This window comes from Terrapene carolina, unplaced genomic scaffold (genome assembly GCF_002925995.2).
Source record: "Terrapene carolina triunguis isolate 2854851 unplaced genomic scaffold, T_m_triunguis-2.0 Scaffold85, whole genome shotgun sequence".
NCBI lineage: Eukaryota > Metazoa > Chordata > Testudines > Emydidae > Terrapene > Terrapene triunguis.
The window spans coordinates 41,240,739-41,258,287 of record NW_020664436.1 but is presented as its reverse complement, the minus strand read 5'-3'; the positions used below and the strand labels follow the sequence as shown (position 1 = coordinate 41,258,287).

General features: G+C 44.6%; 1 protein-coding gene across 1 annotated transcript in view; it reads left to right on the top strand.

Moving 5' to 3' along the window:
- Positions 1 to 17,549, top strand: part of TAB2 (TGF-beta activated kinase 1 (MAP3K7) binding protein 2) — a 128,641-nt gene that overhangs the window by 92,866 nt on the left and 18,226 nt on the right. Inside the window, exon 3 of the mRNA XM_029911026.1 lies at positions 4,253 to 5,765. Within this exon, the coding sequence (XP_029766886.1) occupies positions 4,253 to 5,765 (1,513 nt within the window). The remainder of the gene's footprint in view (positions 1 to 4,252; positions 5,766 to 17,549) is intronic.

Below are 17,549 nucleotides of genomic sequence, written 5' to 3'. Positions count from 1 at the left end.
CTTTATTTCCCTTCAATTACAAGTATTTATTCAGGCTCATTTATAAACTAACATACTTTTACCTTTACTTTCTGCTTCCCTTTTCTTCAGTCCTTCATATAGATTCACTGAGATCTAGCCTTTGGAGGGAGGTGCACATGCACAGGGGGGTGCAGGTCCAAGGGGTAGCCTTGGAGGTGAGGGTTGTGGGAAAGGAGGTTGATCAGTAGATGGGCCCTAGCCAGCCTTCTAGTGGAAATTTTCTCTGAAAAGAAATGGGCTATAGATTCATGTTGGTTGGTTGGTTGAAATGATCTTAGCAGTCATTTTATATTAAGCTTGTCAGAGCAAACATTCCATAGAAGTATTACAAAATCAAAAGATGAGAATTTTTTAAACTAGTCTTGAAACTTAGAAACCAGGATCAAATTTAGTTGATCAATTGGAAAGTCCCAGAAACTAAATTATGCTTCATCTAATTTGGGTTTTCCTACAGAATGGCAAAAAATAGCTTGACTTCAGGATCCTCTTGTCCAGATCACTTTAAATTGTGTAGAAAAATTTTACATCTGTTCCAAATCTGCCCCATCAGTTTTTTAGGCCAAAATGGTTGTGTGTTTTTGTGGATTTTAGAAGAGGGGTTCAAAATTAAGCTTATATTGAAAACTGAGTTGCAACTGACAGTGGAGCAGCTAATATTGCTTCACAAAAAGCACAATATAAGAAAGCTACTGTTAAGCAGAACACTTCACTGTCAACATGTCTACTCTTTGTATATTTTATCTTGAAACTAGAAGGCTAGTTGAATGGTTAATAGGACACAGCATAAGCTTGTTTAAACTAGGGAGTTGCACACTGTTGCTTCTGTTGGCCAAATGTATTGCACACATCAGGGACTCCTTGAATCCCTCCATTCTTCCCTACAAGCTTATGAGCTCCCCTCTATTTCAGGAACTGGTTGCAATCCCCTTCTCTCATACGCTCTGGGTGCTCTCCATTACCCACTCTGCCCTCCTGGAGCTCTGTATCCCCTATTACTTCATGCCAAGAGGTTTGTATGTGCCCCCATTCCTCCTGTCAGAAGCTCTGTGTGCCCTTGTTTCCTGTCCTCTTCTCCTCCTCCCCCCCCCCCCATATTGTTAATCTCCTTTCCTCATCTTTCTCTTTCATTGTGTCAACATTTTAAACTCAGTTGGATATGGACAGAGCTAAAATGAGGGGTATTGTATTCATTTCTGCCATCAAACCATTCTTTGGTCTATAGACAATAAACAGGTTGTTAGAATTCAGAGTAGCAGCCGTGTTAGTCTGTAGCCGCAAAAAGAACAGGAGTACTTGTGGCACCTTAGAGACTAACACATTTATTTGAGCATAAGCTTTCATGGGCTTCAGCCGAAGAAGTGGGCCACGAAAGCTTATGCTCAAATAAATTTGTTAGTCTCTAAGGTGCCACAAGTACTCCTGTTCTTTGTGAGGTTGTTAGAAGTGTGACTTTGTACACATGTTGCCCCATTTCCTCCTTTTGGTTTTCATAAAAATCAATAGGGTTCTGTCGATGCTGAGAGTATCTGAAATTTTGGAATTGATTGGTTTCAGCATTCAAAAGTTATTGCACTACATCCAAGCGAAAAAATGCTATCAAGTTGTGCCTATGGGCCTCGCAAGCTTGGCTAGTTATTCCTGTATTATTTCCTTCGATGGCCTTCTCAGTATCCACCATTTTCCTAGCTCCATTCAAAATTTTGCTGCTAAGATCTTTCTGGTCTGTCATTCTGTCTGTCACTTTTTTGTCCCTTTACTGGCTCTACCTTCTCCACTTAGGGTGACCAGACGTCCCGATTTTATTGGGACTGTCCCGATATTTACTTGTTTGTCCCATGTCCTGACCAATGTTCGATCGGGATGCGAATTGTCCCGATATTTTGCCCTCCAGCGCACAGGCGGAGGGGGCTCATGCCCCTCCGCCCCCTCCCTCCCCCATTGGGTCCCTCCCCAAATCCCCGCCCTGGACCCGCCGCATTCCTCTTCCTCACCCCTCCCTCCCAGGCTTGCACTAATCAGCTGTATGGCGGCGCAAGCACTGGAGGGAGGGGGGAGAAGCAGGACGCGGCCCCCAGCTCAGGGGAGGTGGAGGCGGAGCGAAGGCGAGCTGGTGTGGGGGCGCGGTGCGTGGAGCTGCCAGTGGGTGCTCAGCCCCCCACCAATTTTTCCTATGCTCTGGCAGCTCTTGGGTTTTTTTTGTTTTTTTTTTTTTTCTCCGCCGGCACACTCCCTCCCCGCGCGTCCCGATATTTCACATCTCTCCTCTGGTCACCCTATCTCCACTCCATCAAGTACAAGCTTTTAGTCCTTACCTTTAAACCCTCATGTTTTAGCCTCTCCGTACTTACCCATTTCTGTATCTTAATGTTCCCTCTACAACAACATTCTGTAGTGCGAGCTTCCATCACCCGTTTCTCTGCTTCTCCCACAGGCACCTTCATGCCTTCTTCCATGTCTCCCATTATCCCTGGAACGCCCAGCCCAAGCTAGTATGTATACTACTAACTTGTCCTCCTTCATAGCTCTCAGACCCGATAGCTCTCAGAAATTGCCAACTAATAATAATATACTTAGCTCTTTATATAATGTTTTTAATTGGCTCTCAAAGCGCTTTACCATAATGGCTAGATAGATGGCCATTCGGGCTCCTGTCCTGTTATCTTTATTTTATAATGTATTTTTTCACAAGACTCAAAACAGTCAAGCTGTATATGCATCTGGCCTGTATAAACATTTTCTTGTTAGGGTTTCTCCCCTTACTTTTGTTGCATCTAAGATTATAAACTCTTCAGAGTAACAGTGGTCTATGATTTGGTGGGGTGCCTAACACAGAGAGGCTCTGATCCTGATTGGGCCCTCTGTCTGCTACTTAATAGAAGTAATTTGATAAAAAGCATATAGCATGAGTTAATTTGTCTTGCTGATATAGGTATTGAGAGCTGTACTTTTGAACAGTACTCTTATTATTCTAGTGCTGCATATGTTCTCCTTGATATCGGTATTTTTTCCTAGTTCGTTTATATGTATTTAGCTTTTTGGTACACCTCGTTTATTCGAACTACGTTATTTGATTATAATTACTCGTTTTGGTAGCGGTCATGGCATACTAGTCACTTGACTACAAAAGAAATATGTTTAAGTATACTTGTTTTCTTTAGATATCACTCTATGAAAATTGAATAAAATATGAGCAGGTGAAAGAGAAGATGATTATGGGTTCAGGACAGGAAACTGAATAATTTCAATAATCTTTTTTTAGTTTCTTTTAAAGAAGGTTAATTGGAAGCTCTAAGAGCCCTCAGTTAAGTCAGAGAAAAAAGTGAAGAGTGTGCATAATTTGTTTTTTAAACTCTGTTTTAAAAAAAAAAAAAGTTATGGGTTTCTGATTACCTCCGTTCGAGGTAATCAAACACATTTCGCTCATTTCTTTTTATATATTTTTTACATTTACATTTTTTAAAAAGTCATCAGATTCAAGTTTGTGTGTTAAGTTTATCCCAATACAAAAGGTTGTTTTAAAGCTTTTGAAAGTAGTGGACTATTAGGGGAATTTTGGTGTAGACGGTACGAATGTTTAAATATGCCACAGTAATCAGTATTTCTTCTATTTAAAGTGTTTCATCTTGTGAAATAGATTGTTCATATGCTGCTGCTGTTCGTTCAAATTAAATTCTTATTTGAAGTATCTTTAATGTTCTCTTGTGCACTTTCCTTAATCTGCATGTTTCTTCTGTTTATAAATTTGCCATTTTATAGTCAGCAGATGGTATTATGTTATGGAATCAGTCTTTAAAATGTTTAGGAAAACATTTAAAATATATTTTGTTTTTGTTTTTCAAGTTATTTACTGGTAATATACAGGTACTGTGAAGTCAACCCTTCTGTCAGTTTCCCCTCAGCAGAGTCTTGATCAGTGCTGAAGATTGTTCTGAAAGTGGGGAAAAATAGCAAAAGTATTCATCCAAGAAGTACCATACCGTATTAGCTTTTCAAGGATCTCCCTATCACTACTGCTGCAACAATGCAAATCTCCGCCCTTGGTGCCAGGGAGTGAGTCACAGTTCTCATAATAGTAAGCTTCACATGCAAGCCCCTCATACATGTGTAGCAGCTGTGCTGGCCAAGAACCCAAAGCTTTTCATTTGATGCTGCATAGTAATTTTTTAATAATGATGCAATGTAAGCATATGACCTTATTTTATCAATAACTTCAAACTCTGTTTTTTTATAGAATAATAATAACTTGGATGCCTGTTGTGCAGTTCTGTCTCAGGAGAGCACGAAGTATCTCTACGGTGAAGGAGACCTAGGTTTTTCGGATGATTCTGGGATTCCTGGACTACGAAATCACATGACATCTCTTAACTTGGATTTGCAGTCACAGAATGTGTATCACCATGGACGAGAAGGAAGTAGAATGAATGGAAGTAGGACTTTAACGCACAGCATTAGTGATGGACATCTTCAAGGCAGTCAGCCCAATAGCGAACTGTTTCAGCAGGAACCACAGACAGCACCAGCTCAAGTTCCACAGGGATTTAATGTCTTTGGAATGGCTAATACAGTTAGTACTTCTAATCCAGGACAACACCTGGGATTTCACATAGGCAGCAAAGGAGCATCTAGCCTCTCTCAGCAAACACCCAGATTCAACCCCATTATGGTAACTTTAGCCCCAAATATTCAGCCTGGTCGCAATACCCCTACGTCTTTGCACATACATGGTGTACCTCCACCTGTACTTAATAGTCCACAGGGAAATTCTATCTATATTAGGCCTTATATTACAACTCCAAGTGGTACAGCTCGACAGACACAGCAGCATCCAGGTTGGGTGTCTCAGTTTAATCCCATGCATCCTCAGCAAGTCTACCAGCCTTCACAACCAAGTCCCTGGACTACTCTTCCTACATCCAGTCCTCTACCACATACCTCATCACAACAGTCATCACAGCCAAACCAACAAGGCCACCAAACTTCTCATGTCTATATGCCTATCAGTTCACCCACTACTCCACAAGCACCCATGATTCATTCATCTGGTAGCTCACAATCTGCTACCCATAGCCAATATAACATTCAGAATATCTCAACAGGACCTCGCAAAAACCAAATTGAAATCAAACTTGAACCACCACAGAGAAACAATTCTTCAAAGCTGCGTTCATCTGGTCCTCGCACTTCCACTAATCCTTCTTCCCTCAACAGCCAGACATTAAGTAGAAGTCAGCCCACTGTTTACATAGCTGCCAGTCCACCAAATACTGATGAAGTGATCACACGCAATCAACCTAAGGTCTATATTTCAGCAAATGCCACAACAGGAGATGAGCAAATTGTGCGGAACCAACCAACACTCTTCATATCAACAAATCCTGGTGTAACTACCACCTCTAGGAATATGTCTGGTCAAGTAAGCATGGGTCCTGCATTTATTCATCACCATCCACCCAAGAGTCGAGCAGTGGGCAACAACACCACTGCAACCTCTCCTCGAGTGGTGGTCACACAGCCTAACACAAAATATACTTTTAAAATTACAGTTTCTCCAAATAAACCCCCTGCAGTTTCACCAGGGGTAGTATCCCCCACCTTTGAACCTACAAATCTTCTAAACCTTCCTGATCACTATGCAGAACCAGAGGGTATCCAGCATCTTACTGACCCTGTTTTAGCACATGTGGATAGGATCAGTGATGCACGGAAATTGAGTGTGGGATCTGATGATGCTGCCTACACACAAGGTAATATTCTTAATGTAAATTGTAGAGATTTCTACCAAGTTATCTAGCCCTTACATTTCAAAACAAGAACCACCAATCAGCCATTTTGGAATTGACAAAATAACTCCTGTTCATTGCACTCTGGAACATATTCTAAATCAGAAATATGAATTTATAATTAACACACATTTGAATCAATCCTTCCTTAACTTTGCACGGTAAAGCAGTTTTAACTTTTTACCTGACAGTAGAATAGAGGTTCTATTGTTTTGTGTTCAATTATCAATAATAACCTTCTGTTTTGTGGAGCCTTTTCTGAATTAGCAGATGAGATAGAATTCTTTACTTTACCAGACTGGAAGGGTGGTTACTTCATTTTAAGAGATTGTTCTGAAAAAGATTTCTCATTTTTCAATTGATTTTAAACAAATCAAATGTTCAGACATACTAACAGGTTGTTGAACCAGATGACAGTTGACAGGCACTGTTCCCATTGAATATTGCTTTCCTTATTAGTTCATTTTGCAAATGTTATATAGAAAGTGAGGAATCCAGACTTTGGAAGCTATTTGAGTAGGAGTGAATTTTTTACCTCGCTGTTTTCTATTGTCAGACATCCATAAGGATGTTTAAAGTTCTATTACTTGTATTATTTATATAATGTTATAAACAAATATGAAAAAGAATCTAAATAGTAGTGTGGTGAAGGAAAGGGGATGAGATTACATGAAAATCAAATGAATTGTGTAGTGATAAGGACTCCTCTTATAAACACACGAGAATAGCGGGATTAACATTTTATGTATTTTGTTAACAGAGAGAGGAGTAGGATTATTGTAATACAATAATATTTTGGAAATGATGCAGATTGAGCCTTCCAATACTTATTAGGATACAAAACTTTTTGAGACCCTTCAATTATTGTCAACCAATTTAGCATTAAAAGAAATTGACATAAGACTTGTTCCAAGATTACTGTAAACGTTGTTCAGATCAACTGTTAGGAGGTAAATTTAATATTGAAGTAGCTTGTGCACTCCTTGTCTAGGTTAGGGGGTTCTTGAATGCTGTGGTGTTTCAATCCCATCTCCGTTAATATTTTTGTTAAATATGCATTAGGAGGAAAATAAATCTTGCATTTATATAATGATCATACTGTTCAAGTGCTCCGCATTTCTGGTACAGTTTTTCTTCTGTTCTGACTTCCTTGAGAGAATATTTGTGGTACTGGCTTCTGCTGCTTGCAGCTCCTACCAGACCTTGCTCTGAATTCCAAATGCCCCTGGGACAATGATTCCTACTATGGTACTAACTGCATCTACCATCAACAGCTGATGCATCATGACCAGGCCAAACTCCCTGTGCCAGCGCTGCTTCAGGGCCGCTGGTTGCATAGGAACTAATTCATCCTCCAAAACTGCTGATTGATTCCTGCCTACACTGAACCCCAATTGTGTATTAAGTTCCAAAAGGGTAGGCAAGTTTTCAGAGACAAAAGGACAATGCATGGTGTGGGGTATGGACTTAGCATGAAGCTGCGTGTCAGGAGCTGTCTCTGCACTGACTTTATGGGGTCCCTTCCCCTCTATTTAGTGGGGGCTTCTATCCTCTCAGGGGCCCTCAGCCTTCACTCATGTGTAATGCTGCTCAAGTGTTCTGTATTCAGAGGAATGCTCCAGATTTCTGGAACATATTTTCTTCCACTCAGCTACACTAACTGCTATGCTTTTTTTAATCCTTTGCTACACTTATAAATCATTCAGAAGTTGAGATGCATGATCATGATTTATCTGCCTGGTCCAAGCAACCAGAAGTCAAGCTGTTGTCCCTTAATTTGGGTCTCTTATATCACAAAACAGCTTAATTTTTTAATCTTATAGCTGGTGCAGGTAGCAACATCTGTCGGTAAGGTTGCCCGATACTTTTCATAATAAGACCATGTTCTTTGAGTGCTAGTTCATGTCCATTCCATGTTAGGTGTGTGCACGTCATGTGCACTGTTGCTGAAGACTTTTCCCTCGGTGGTATCTGTCGGGCCTGCTCCAACGCTCTCTGGAGCCATGCACTCATACGAGGGATGCTGCTGGCCCCACACCCCCTCAGTTCCTTCTTACACCCGGGGTGGTTGCTGGAACAACCTTTCTTGCTTTCTTCCCAGTGGTTTTTGGATTCTATCTTTGTAAAATTTTTTGTAATTAGCATTAGTGTATATAGTTAGTGTAAGTAGATAGTTCCTATCGTTGAGGGACTTCTTTGCCCCCACGGGATGGGTATGCCCCGGGCTTCAAGCCTTGAGTCAAACCTATGCCCGTGAGTGACCTGCACTCCAGCTACTTAAAGTGCTTGGGGAAAACTCCCGTGAAGGACAACTGCCAGATCTGTCAGGACTTCAGACCCTGCACTAAAAAGGAGAGAAACATTAGGCTGAAGGCTATCCCTATGGGAAGCCATCTTCAGACCAGTATGAGCCAAGCCGCTCCAATTTGGCATTAAGTACTTCAGCGTTGGTGTGAAGCGCTCCCCTAGCACCGAGCACTTTCCTGCACTGTTCACACACTGGTGCCAAGAAAGAAGCACAAGAAGCAGTGAACCAACAGAGGGCACTCGCCAGTGCAGAAGAGAGACAAGTGGGGAGAAGGCAGCACAGTGCCAGGCCACTCTACCTCTCCCGAGCGCGCAATGGCAACGTCAACTCTGCCTAGAGCATTAGCCCGGTGCAGGACCCTCCACGGAGTCCCAAAAGCCACAGCGGTGCCAGCAATCTGAAAATGCCATCAACCCTAGAGGCTTTCCAAGTGGCTAGGGACCTTTTTTCTCTGCCGGTCCCTTCAACTTCAATGGGACACCTATCCGCTCCGGTGACCAGAAGCAGGAGGGGACAGGAGTGTCGGGCTTCTTCCTGGCACTGGGCCCCCCGGCACCCTCTAGGGCAATGGTTCCCAAACTGGGGTTCATGAAATGTTACAGGGGGGTTTTGGGGGGGGGGGAAATTCCCTAATGGTGGACAGAGCTGTCCCTAGGTACCCCAGGCAGCACGGGGCCAGCAGCCCGGAGCCCCTGGACTTCCAAGAGCTAAGCAGATCAAAGCAAGCATATCTATCACACTGAGGAGATTTAAACTTCAAGACTCCTTATAAGAAATGGAAAGAGAGGTGGATATTTTTTGCTGTTTTTAAAATTAAATAGCTACTATTGTTTTTTAAATTATTATGAAGAACAAGTTTAAGCTTTATTGAAACGTGCGTTGTTTGCCTGGACTGCTCAAGACCTGAATGCTTGTGTAGGAGGAATTCTTTGAGTTGGCTTCTTAAATACCTTCATGCTGTTTCACATCTGATGCTCCTTGATGAAACATAAGAGCCTTGTCTTATAACCGGCTTATTCGAAGTGATACAAGCTACGAAAGTGAGATCTTGGCAGAGTGTTGCTGTTTTCATAATGTACTAAAAATACTGTAATGATTAATAATTAATAATATAGTGTGTAATAAGCATGTCATAAAAACAAATTTATATTTCCAAGATCACTGCTTTTATAATTTATACTCAGATAAAGGAGAAAATCCCTAGAAATATTCATGTTTAGGAGCGGGTTCGTGAGACTTGACATTTTAGTGAAAGGGGTTCACAGGCTGTTAAAGTTTGGGAACCACTGCTCTAGGGGCAAGCCTTCCCTGATCTGGCATCTCCATCGCCAGTCCATTGCCGGTTCCCGGAACCCCAGCATGTTATGGAGGCAGAAGCAGGTACAAAGGTCTCTGAGATAAGACTCCTCTTCTGAGTCCAAAGGGGAACCTTATGTGCCTCCTAAAACGCGTCCCAGTACCCAGCTTATGCACCACCAGACTTCTGTGCCTGTCCTCCTGCCAGCACCTGGCCAGCGCGTCAGTGGCCAATGCAGTGGCCTTACTGGAATCCCTGGGGTTTCCACCCAGTACCGCGTCCTCCCCTTTATTGCTCCTGCTTGGTGGTTTCCAAGAGATGGGCTACCGCTCCTTCCCACTTGGCACCAGACCCCAATGTCCAGGAGATGGCTCCAGTGGACATAGTTGAGGAAGACACCCCTCCTCCGGTACAAGCCTCCTCCTCATCCACCCCAGACAAGGCGGTTGTGGGACCCAGTAATCTGCTTCGTCACAATAACTTCAGAGTCCATCAGGACCTTCTTAAGCAGGTCATTGCAAACCTGGGTCTGGAAATTGAGGAGCTCAAAGAGACCTCACACAGTCTTAGTGATATCCTGGCTGCTGCAGCTCCCTCCAAGGTGACCTTGCCCATTAATGAGGCGGTGATGGGACCTGTTGTGAACTCCTTCTCTGCCCCCCCCCCACTTCAAATAGGGCAGAGAAGTAGTATTGTGTGTCAGCAGGCAGGTTCAAATACCTGTACTCGCATGCCCCTGGTGGTCTGCAGAAAATGAAAAGGATAGGCAGGGGCAGTCGAGCGCTACCCCTAAGCAAAAAGACACCAAGAGACTAGACCATTTCAGAAGAAAGGTTTATTCGACAGGTAGCCTTCAACCACATGTCTCCAACCAGCAAGCTCTGCTGAGGAAATAGGATTTTAATCTGTGGGATTCCTTGGCTAAAGTTAAAGACTCCCTACCCCAAGATTCAAGGCAGGAGTTCACTGCCGTCTTGGAGGAGAGTAAGACCAGGACCTCACTCCAGGCGGCTCTGGACGCTGCCGGCTTGGCAGCCAGGACAATGGCCTCCACTGACACCATGAGGCGTTCTTGGCTCCAGTCCTCCGGCCTTCCTCACGAGGTCCAACAGTCTATCCAACACTTCCCCTTCAAAGGCTCCCCTGTGTTCTCGGACTAGATGGACATGTGACTTCACGGCCTGAAGGACTCGAGGGCCACACTATGATCCTTTGGCCATTACACTCTGTCAGCTTCTAGGAAACACTTCAGGCCAGCAGCCTTCTCAGTTCTCTGCGCCTCCGAAACAGGAGCCCTACAAAAAAAAAAGGAGAGGTTATAAATGGCACCAGCCACTCCCATCCACCTCAGCCTCCCAGTTGGAGTCTGAGATACTCCGCCAGGCCAAGCAGGCTTTTAAATGTGCACCCAAAGGCTCTGTATCAGTCATGGTTTCAGATCCGCTACTCCTTTTATTTTTGGACTGTCTAACTCTTCAGGCCAGCACGGTCATACATAACATTGGGTCCTGAGTGCAGTGACGGTTGGATATAACCTTCAGTTTTTATCCATCCCCATCCCTCTTCAGGGATCCTTCTTACAAGCAACTCCTTGTCCAGGAGATGCAATCCCTCGTACATATGAGGGCTGTGGAGGAGGTTCCTCAAGACTTGAGAGAGAAAGTGTTTTACTCCTGGTATTTCCTAATCCCAAAGACCAAAGGGGGCCTCTGACTGATCTTGGACCTGTGTCACCTCAACAAATATCTCAAGAAGCTGAGGTTCCGCAGGGTCTCCCTTGCCTCCATCATTCCCTCTCTGGATCCAGGAGACTGGTATGCTGCCCTTGACTTAAATGACACATACTTTCACATTTCTATCTTCCATGGCCATAGAAGATTTCTCAGGTTTATAGTGGGTCAACACCACTACTAATTCATCACTCTTCCCTTTGGCCTATTGGCAACCCCCTGGGTTTTCAGAAAGGGTACAGTGGTCATAGCAGCCTTCCTCAAGTGGCAAGGTGAACAAGTCTACCCGTACCTCGATGACTGGCTAATCAAAGGCCGGTCACAGTCTCAAGTACAGAACACATCAGCATGGTCCGAGTCACCTTCCAAGCACTGGGCCTGCTGATAAACTAGCAGAAGTCAACTCTTGTCCCAGTTCAGAGAATAGAATTTATTGGGGCAGAGCTTGACTCAATCCAGGTTAGGGCCTTCCTGCCAGAGGCCCAATTCCAGACCATGTTGGACCTGATGTCCAATGTCATGGTCCACCTAATCACAACAGCTCGGGTTTGCCTCAGATTACTGGGGCACATGGTGACATGTACTTATATGGTTCAGCATGCAAGGCTGTGCCTCAGGCCTCTCCAGCTGTGGCTAGTGTCAGTTTACTCCCTGAGCAGACACTACTTGGACTCAGTACTTATGGTTCCTCCTCTGGTCCTTGCCTCCCTGGACTGGTGGAAAGACAACCATCAGTTGTCTTAGACTCAGGCATGTTAGACCTAGGGTGGGGAGCCCACCTCAACTACCTCAGGACTCAAGGCTTTTGGTCCCAAGAAGAACTCTCCCTGCACATAAATCTCAGGAAGCTCAGGGCTGTATGCTTAGCATGTCAAGTGTTTCTTCCCCAAATCTCAGGCAAGGTGTTGCAGGTCCTGACACAGCACTGCAGCCATATTTTACATCAACAAACAGGGAGGAGCTAGATCTTCAGCTTTATATCAGGAGGCCATCCGTCTGTGGGACTTCTGCGCAAAGCACTCCATCTCAAGGCGTCACATCTCCTGGGAGCCTGGAATGTACTGCTGGATCACCTCAGCATTTCTTTTTCCTCTCACCACGAGTGCTCCCTTCACCCAGAGGTCACAAGATTCATCTTCCAAAGGTGGGGGCCTCCCCAGGTGGACCTGTTCACTACCAGGCAGAACAGGAAATGCCATCAGATTTGTTCACTGCGTGGACACAGTCCAGGCTCCATTTCCAATGCTTTCCTGCTCCTGTGGACAGACCTGCTAGTTTACACCTTTTCCCCCAATCTCCTTGGTTTACACAGTCCTAAAATCAAACGGAACAAAGCGAGAGTTATTCTGATAGCCCTGGCTTGTCCACACTAGCATTGGTTCAGCACGCTTCTGGATCTCTTGGTGACAACCGCACTCTTGCTCCCACTCCGTCCAGACCTGATTTCACAAGATCATTGCAAAGCTTGTTGCTTTGCCCAGGCCAAGCCTCCCTGCACCTAACTGCATGGATACTGTATGGCTGAACCCTGAAGGACAGGCTTGCTTGGACAGGTTTGGCAGATCTTGCTAGGCAATAGAAAGCCTTCTACTGGGGCTACCTACTTGGCCAAGTGGAAGCATTTCTCTTTTTGGGCTTCTGAATATGCTCCATCTCCATCTCTTTCTTCTCGTCAGTCTATCTCAGACTATTTGCTCCACTTAAAGCATCAGACTCTAGCTCTCTCATCTATTAAAGTGCACTTAGCAGCCATCTCAGCCTTCCACCCTCCAGTGAAAGGCTGGTCAGTGTTCTCAAGGGGCTGGAAAGACTATCCTCAGGTCCGCGAGCCCCCATTTCCCCCCAGGGGACTTAAACCTGGTTCTGTCAAAGCTCACGGGTCCCTCCTTGAAGCATTAGTATTGTGCATCCTGCTACTTCTCTCTTGCAAATCACCTTCCTGGCACCTCAGCCAGAGAGTCTCTGAAATCAAGGCCCTTATGTCAGAACAGCCCTACACAGTGTTCTTCAAGGACAAGGTCCAACTGTGTCCCATCCGGCCTTCCTACCAAAGGTGGTGTCACAATTCCATAACAACCAGGCCATTTTCCTACCAGTCGTCTTCCTGAAACCTCTCAAGAACTCTGAGGAATGACAGCTTCACTCGTTGGATTTTAGATATGCCCTCCTTGCCTTTTATATTGAGAGGAATAAACCCTTCTGCAAATCCACGCAACTCTTCATTGCAATAGCGGAAAGGATGAGAGGGCTACCTGTATCAGCCCAGAGGATCTCGTCCTGGATAACTGCCTGCATCTGGATTTGCTACAAGCAGGTGAATGATTCCACCTCTAGTCATCTTAACTGCTCACTCCACAAGAGCCCAGGCATCGTCAGCAGCATTCCTTGTGCCGGTCCTAATTCAGGACATCTGCAGAGCTGTGACCTGGTTATCGGTACGTACCTTCGCATCCCACTATGCTATCAACCAACAGGTCTAAGATGACCCACTTTTGACATAGCAGTGCTACAGTCAGCATGGCCATGAACTTCGAGCCCATCTCCCCGAGGTACTGCTTGTGAATCACCTAGCATGGAATGGACATGAGCAAGCACTCGAAGAATTTAAAATGTTACGAACCTTCTGTAACTACTGTTCTGCAAGATGTGTTGCTCATGACCTACCCTCCTGCCCCGCTGTCGGAGTCAACTGGCCAGCTGGAACTGAGAGGGTGCGGGGCCGATGATGTTCCTTGTATCCGTGCATAAGCACGCGGCTCCAGAGGGCGCTACAGCCAGCCTGACACATACTACTGAGGGAAAATTCTCCGGCAATGGTGCTCACAGCACACATACACCTAACATGGAATGGACATGAGCAACACATCTCGAAGAACAACAGTTACAAAAGGTTAGTAACCAGTTTTTTTTCCACTTGGTTATAATTTTGCCAAACTTTATTCATTTGGGCTGAAATTTTCCATGCCAGGTATCTGCCTCAGGTTGAATATTTTTTGAGAAACGTCACTCAAAATGGTTCAGTTGTGTCTCAGAATAAGGTTTGGGGAAAATAGTTTTGTCCATATTAAAAAAAATTCCTACAGCAGTTCTATTGAGCAGTTCTAGCACCTCCGTGCATTGGCCCAGGGACTTGAAATTTGAGAGGAAGGTTGGCGTAATGTCAGGGATGTACCTTTTTTACTATCCCTGTGAAAATTTAGCCATGCTTATGAGTTTCTGAAAACCTCAGTAGTTACATTATCAGTAGAGACTTGTTAGAGCTTTGCAGCTAAATTCTCTAAAGATTGTCTGTACTTGGCACAGTCCAGTCCTGGGCTACAGAATCTGAGTAGGACTCTCCCTGCGGTTGCTCTTCCCGGTAGCCAGGGACTGTTGTGGTGCTGGGAACAGGGGGACTGTCCTGTGTTCTCAGTGCTCCCCCTGCAAGAGGAGGAGGGAGCTGACTGGTTGGAATGCAGAGGGGTGAGGAGCTGAGCCTGAGGAGTGGCAAGGGTGAGGACTGGAACAAAGGGCCCTGGGACTTGTGGGTAAACTGTGGCAAGACACTGAGGTTATGGGGAACTGGGACAAGTTGCTGAGGCAGCTGGTGGACTGGGATGAGGATGGGCTGGAGGGCAGAAGGGGTCGGGCTTGTCGGAGAACAGGCATGATGGTCTGTGCCCACTAGAACACACTGTCCCCATAGAATCTGGAACAGAACCCAGGATTTCTGAGTTTCACCATTCCTCAAATGGCAGCAAATATCTGATACCCACTTGCAAAGTGTGTGCCTTATCTGCTTCTAGTGATACATCCACATAGAGGTCGTCAACCTACTATTGCTGTCAGTTACTTCCCTAAGCTCAATGTTAAAGATCTGTGCTGTGGTTATAAGGGTTCTCAACTCTACTGGTGATCCATGGGAAAGTCAGTATGGTTCCACATAAAGGAATTTTTTTCAGATTTCTTTTTTAGAAACCTCTGAAATTGCACACAAAAAACATGTTTGGTTGCTAAATGAAGCATTCAGAAGTTAGGAAATGACAGAATTAAGGTTGTCTGTGCAATCTTAATTTGGACTCCGTGTGCTCTTGCATTATGATAGTTTTTAATTACATGATCACCTACTATTTCTTCTACAGGACCCCATCTCATTCGGTGCACAGGATGGAGCGTGCTCTGAGAATGAATCAGGGTTGTGTAGTAAATGAGGCTGTTGTCTGTAAGTCCTTTTTGTCTCATTTGTTGCCAAAGATGGAAGATATATAGTGAATGAGGCAGAACCCTGCAGGAAGAAAAAGGGTAGTCTTATGCTACGGCTAAGGCATGCTACCCTGGAGAACTGAATTCTATCCCTATCTCTACCACAAATTTCCTATGGAATATTGGAAGTCATCTAAACGAAACTTTTCAGAGGTGATCACTAATTGTGTGCTCATCATTTTCTGGATGTCCAACTTGAGACCTTGTGGTTTGATTTGTGGATGTGCTGAGCGCTCACATCTACAACTGAAGTCAATACGAGTTGTGCTCTGAACACATGAAGTGCTATAAAATACTAAATTCTCTGAAAAATTAGGCCATAGACATCTCAAGTTGGACACTCAGGAGTAGTGTACGCTTCTGACAATCTGTGTATTTATTTCCCCATCCATACAATGACAATTCTAATAATTATCTTACAGGGGTATTATGAAGGAAAATTCATTAATGGTTGTCACATACTATAGTGATGAGCACCATAGAAAAGGGAGTGAAGAAATTAATAAATGTGTGTTCAGAGCAGGGTTTGAATTATGTACAGTAAATAAGGTATTGGGACGTATGTTGAACAGTGACGATAAAAGCACCTCATTCAGTGAGCATCATCTACCCAGTGTACTGAGTGAGGAAGGAGTCCTGTAAAAAAGATAGTATGTGATCATGTAAGTTAAAGACCGTACCATAGTGCGTATGCACAAGGGGGCCTAATGAAAGTTGCTTTTCCTAACTGTTGAGTGCTTCATTTGAGTTTGTAATATACTTGTGTATGTAATTTAGGGGGGAAAAATGAAGACAATGTAGTTACATTTGTTTTCCTCTTCACCAACAAAAGTGTATATATGTGTATAATATTAACTATGTTCATGGATGCAGGTTGCATTAGCATTTGCTGCCAATGGTTTCCTTTATGTAAATAGATGAATTGGGAGATTTTTTTAATAGCTTGAGATTTTTGCACAATTAAGTTTTACTTTTCTATTTATTTATTTTTTTAAAAAATCCCATATCCTAGTTGAAAACCATATCCAGTCTGAGTGTGATCATAAAAACCTAAGGAGATAAAATCATATTTCAAAGGCATGATGTATTTGTGAATATGACCTGTTGACATTAGTCATTAAATTAGGGTTACCATAATCCAGCAAGCAAAAAAGAGGACGGGAGGAGCCCCGCCCCTGTCCTGTCCTAGCCCTGCCCCATCCTGCCCTAGCCCCGCCCCTGCCCCTCCCACTCCCCCCCCTCAGAACCCCCAACCCTCCCCCCGCTCCTTGTCCCCTGACTGCCCCCTCCTGGGACCCCTGCCCCTAACTGCCCCCCAGGACTCCACCCCCTACCTAAGCCTCCCTGCCTCTTGTCCCCTGACTGCCCCCTCCTGAGACCCTCCCCCCATCCTAACTGGCCCCCTAGGACTCTACCCCCTACCTGTACCCTGACTGCCCAAAACCTTCTCCACACCCCCAAAAAGCCCCCCCCGAACTCCCGACCCCCCCCGTCTCTTGACTGCCCCCTCCAAAACCTCCCTGCCCCTTCTCCGACCCCCTGGCCCCCTTGTTGTTGGCTTTTCTTCACCTAATGTCTCGGTTAACCCTGCTCAGGAACTGCCTGAGCCGCTGGGCAGCAGCGGGGGAGGAGCTCCAGACTGCCGGAGCCTATCTGCGATGCAGGGAGGGAGGGAGGAGGAGGAGGACGTGCTCTCTCTGGCTGAGTGTCGGAGCCCCATGTAAGTGACACCGTCGGCGGCAGCACTGTTAGCCACGCGTGCTCTGCATCAGGGGGAAGTCCGGACATTTACAAATTCCCCCCGGACGCTATTTTTAGCTTAAAAAGCCGGACATGTCCGGGGGAATCCGGACGAATGGTAACCCTAATTAAATGCCTGTTGATGCAAATATTTGCAGTTTAATTAATAGATTTTAAATTTACAGAGACAAAGAAGGCTGTTTCCTACTTCTCAACATTTTCAACACCTACTGGCACGAAAGTGTTATAAATCTGTACAGTTCTCCTCTACCCCAAATAGAACAGTTAAATATTAAGGAGTTCCAGGACCTTTGGCAGTGTGCTGATCTGTATAATAATGTGACGCTGTTAAAGTTTAAAAAAAAAAAAAAAAAAAGGTTGCTAGTATCTTTTGCAACTTGTTTTGCAAAAATGAGTTATCCTTTATGTAC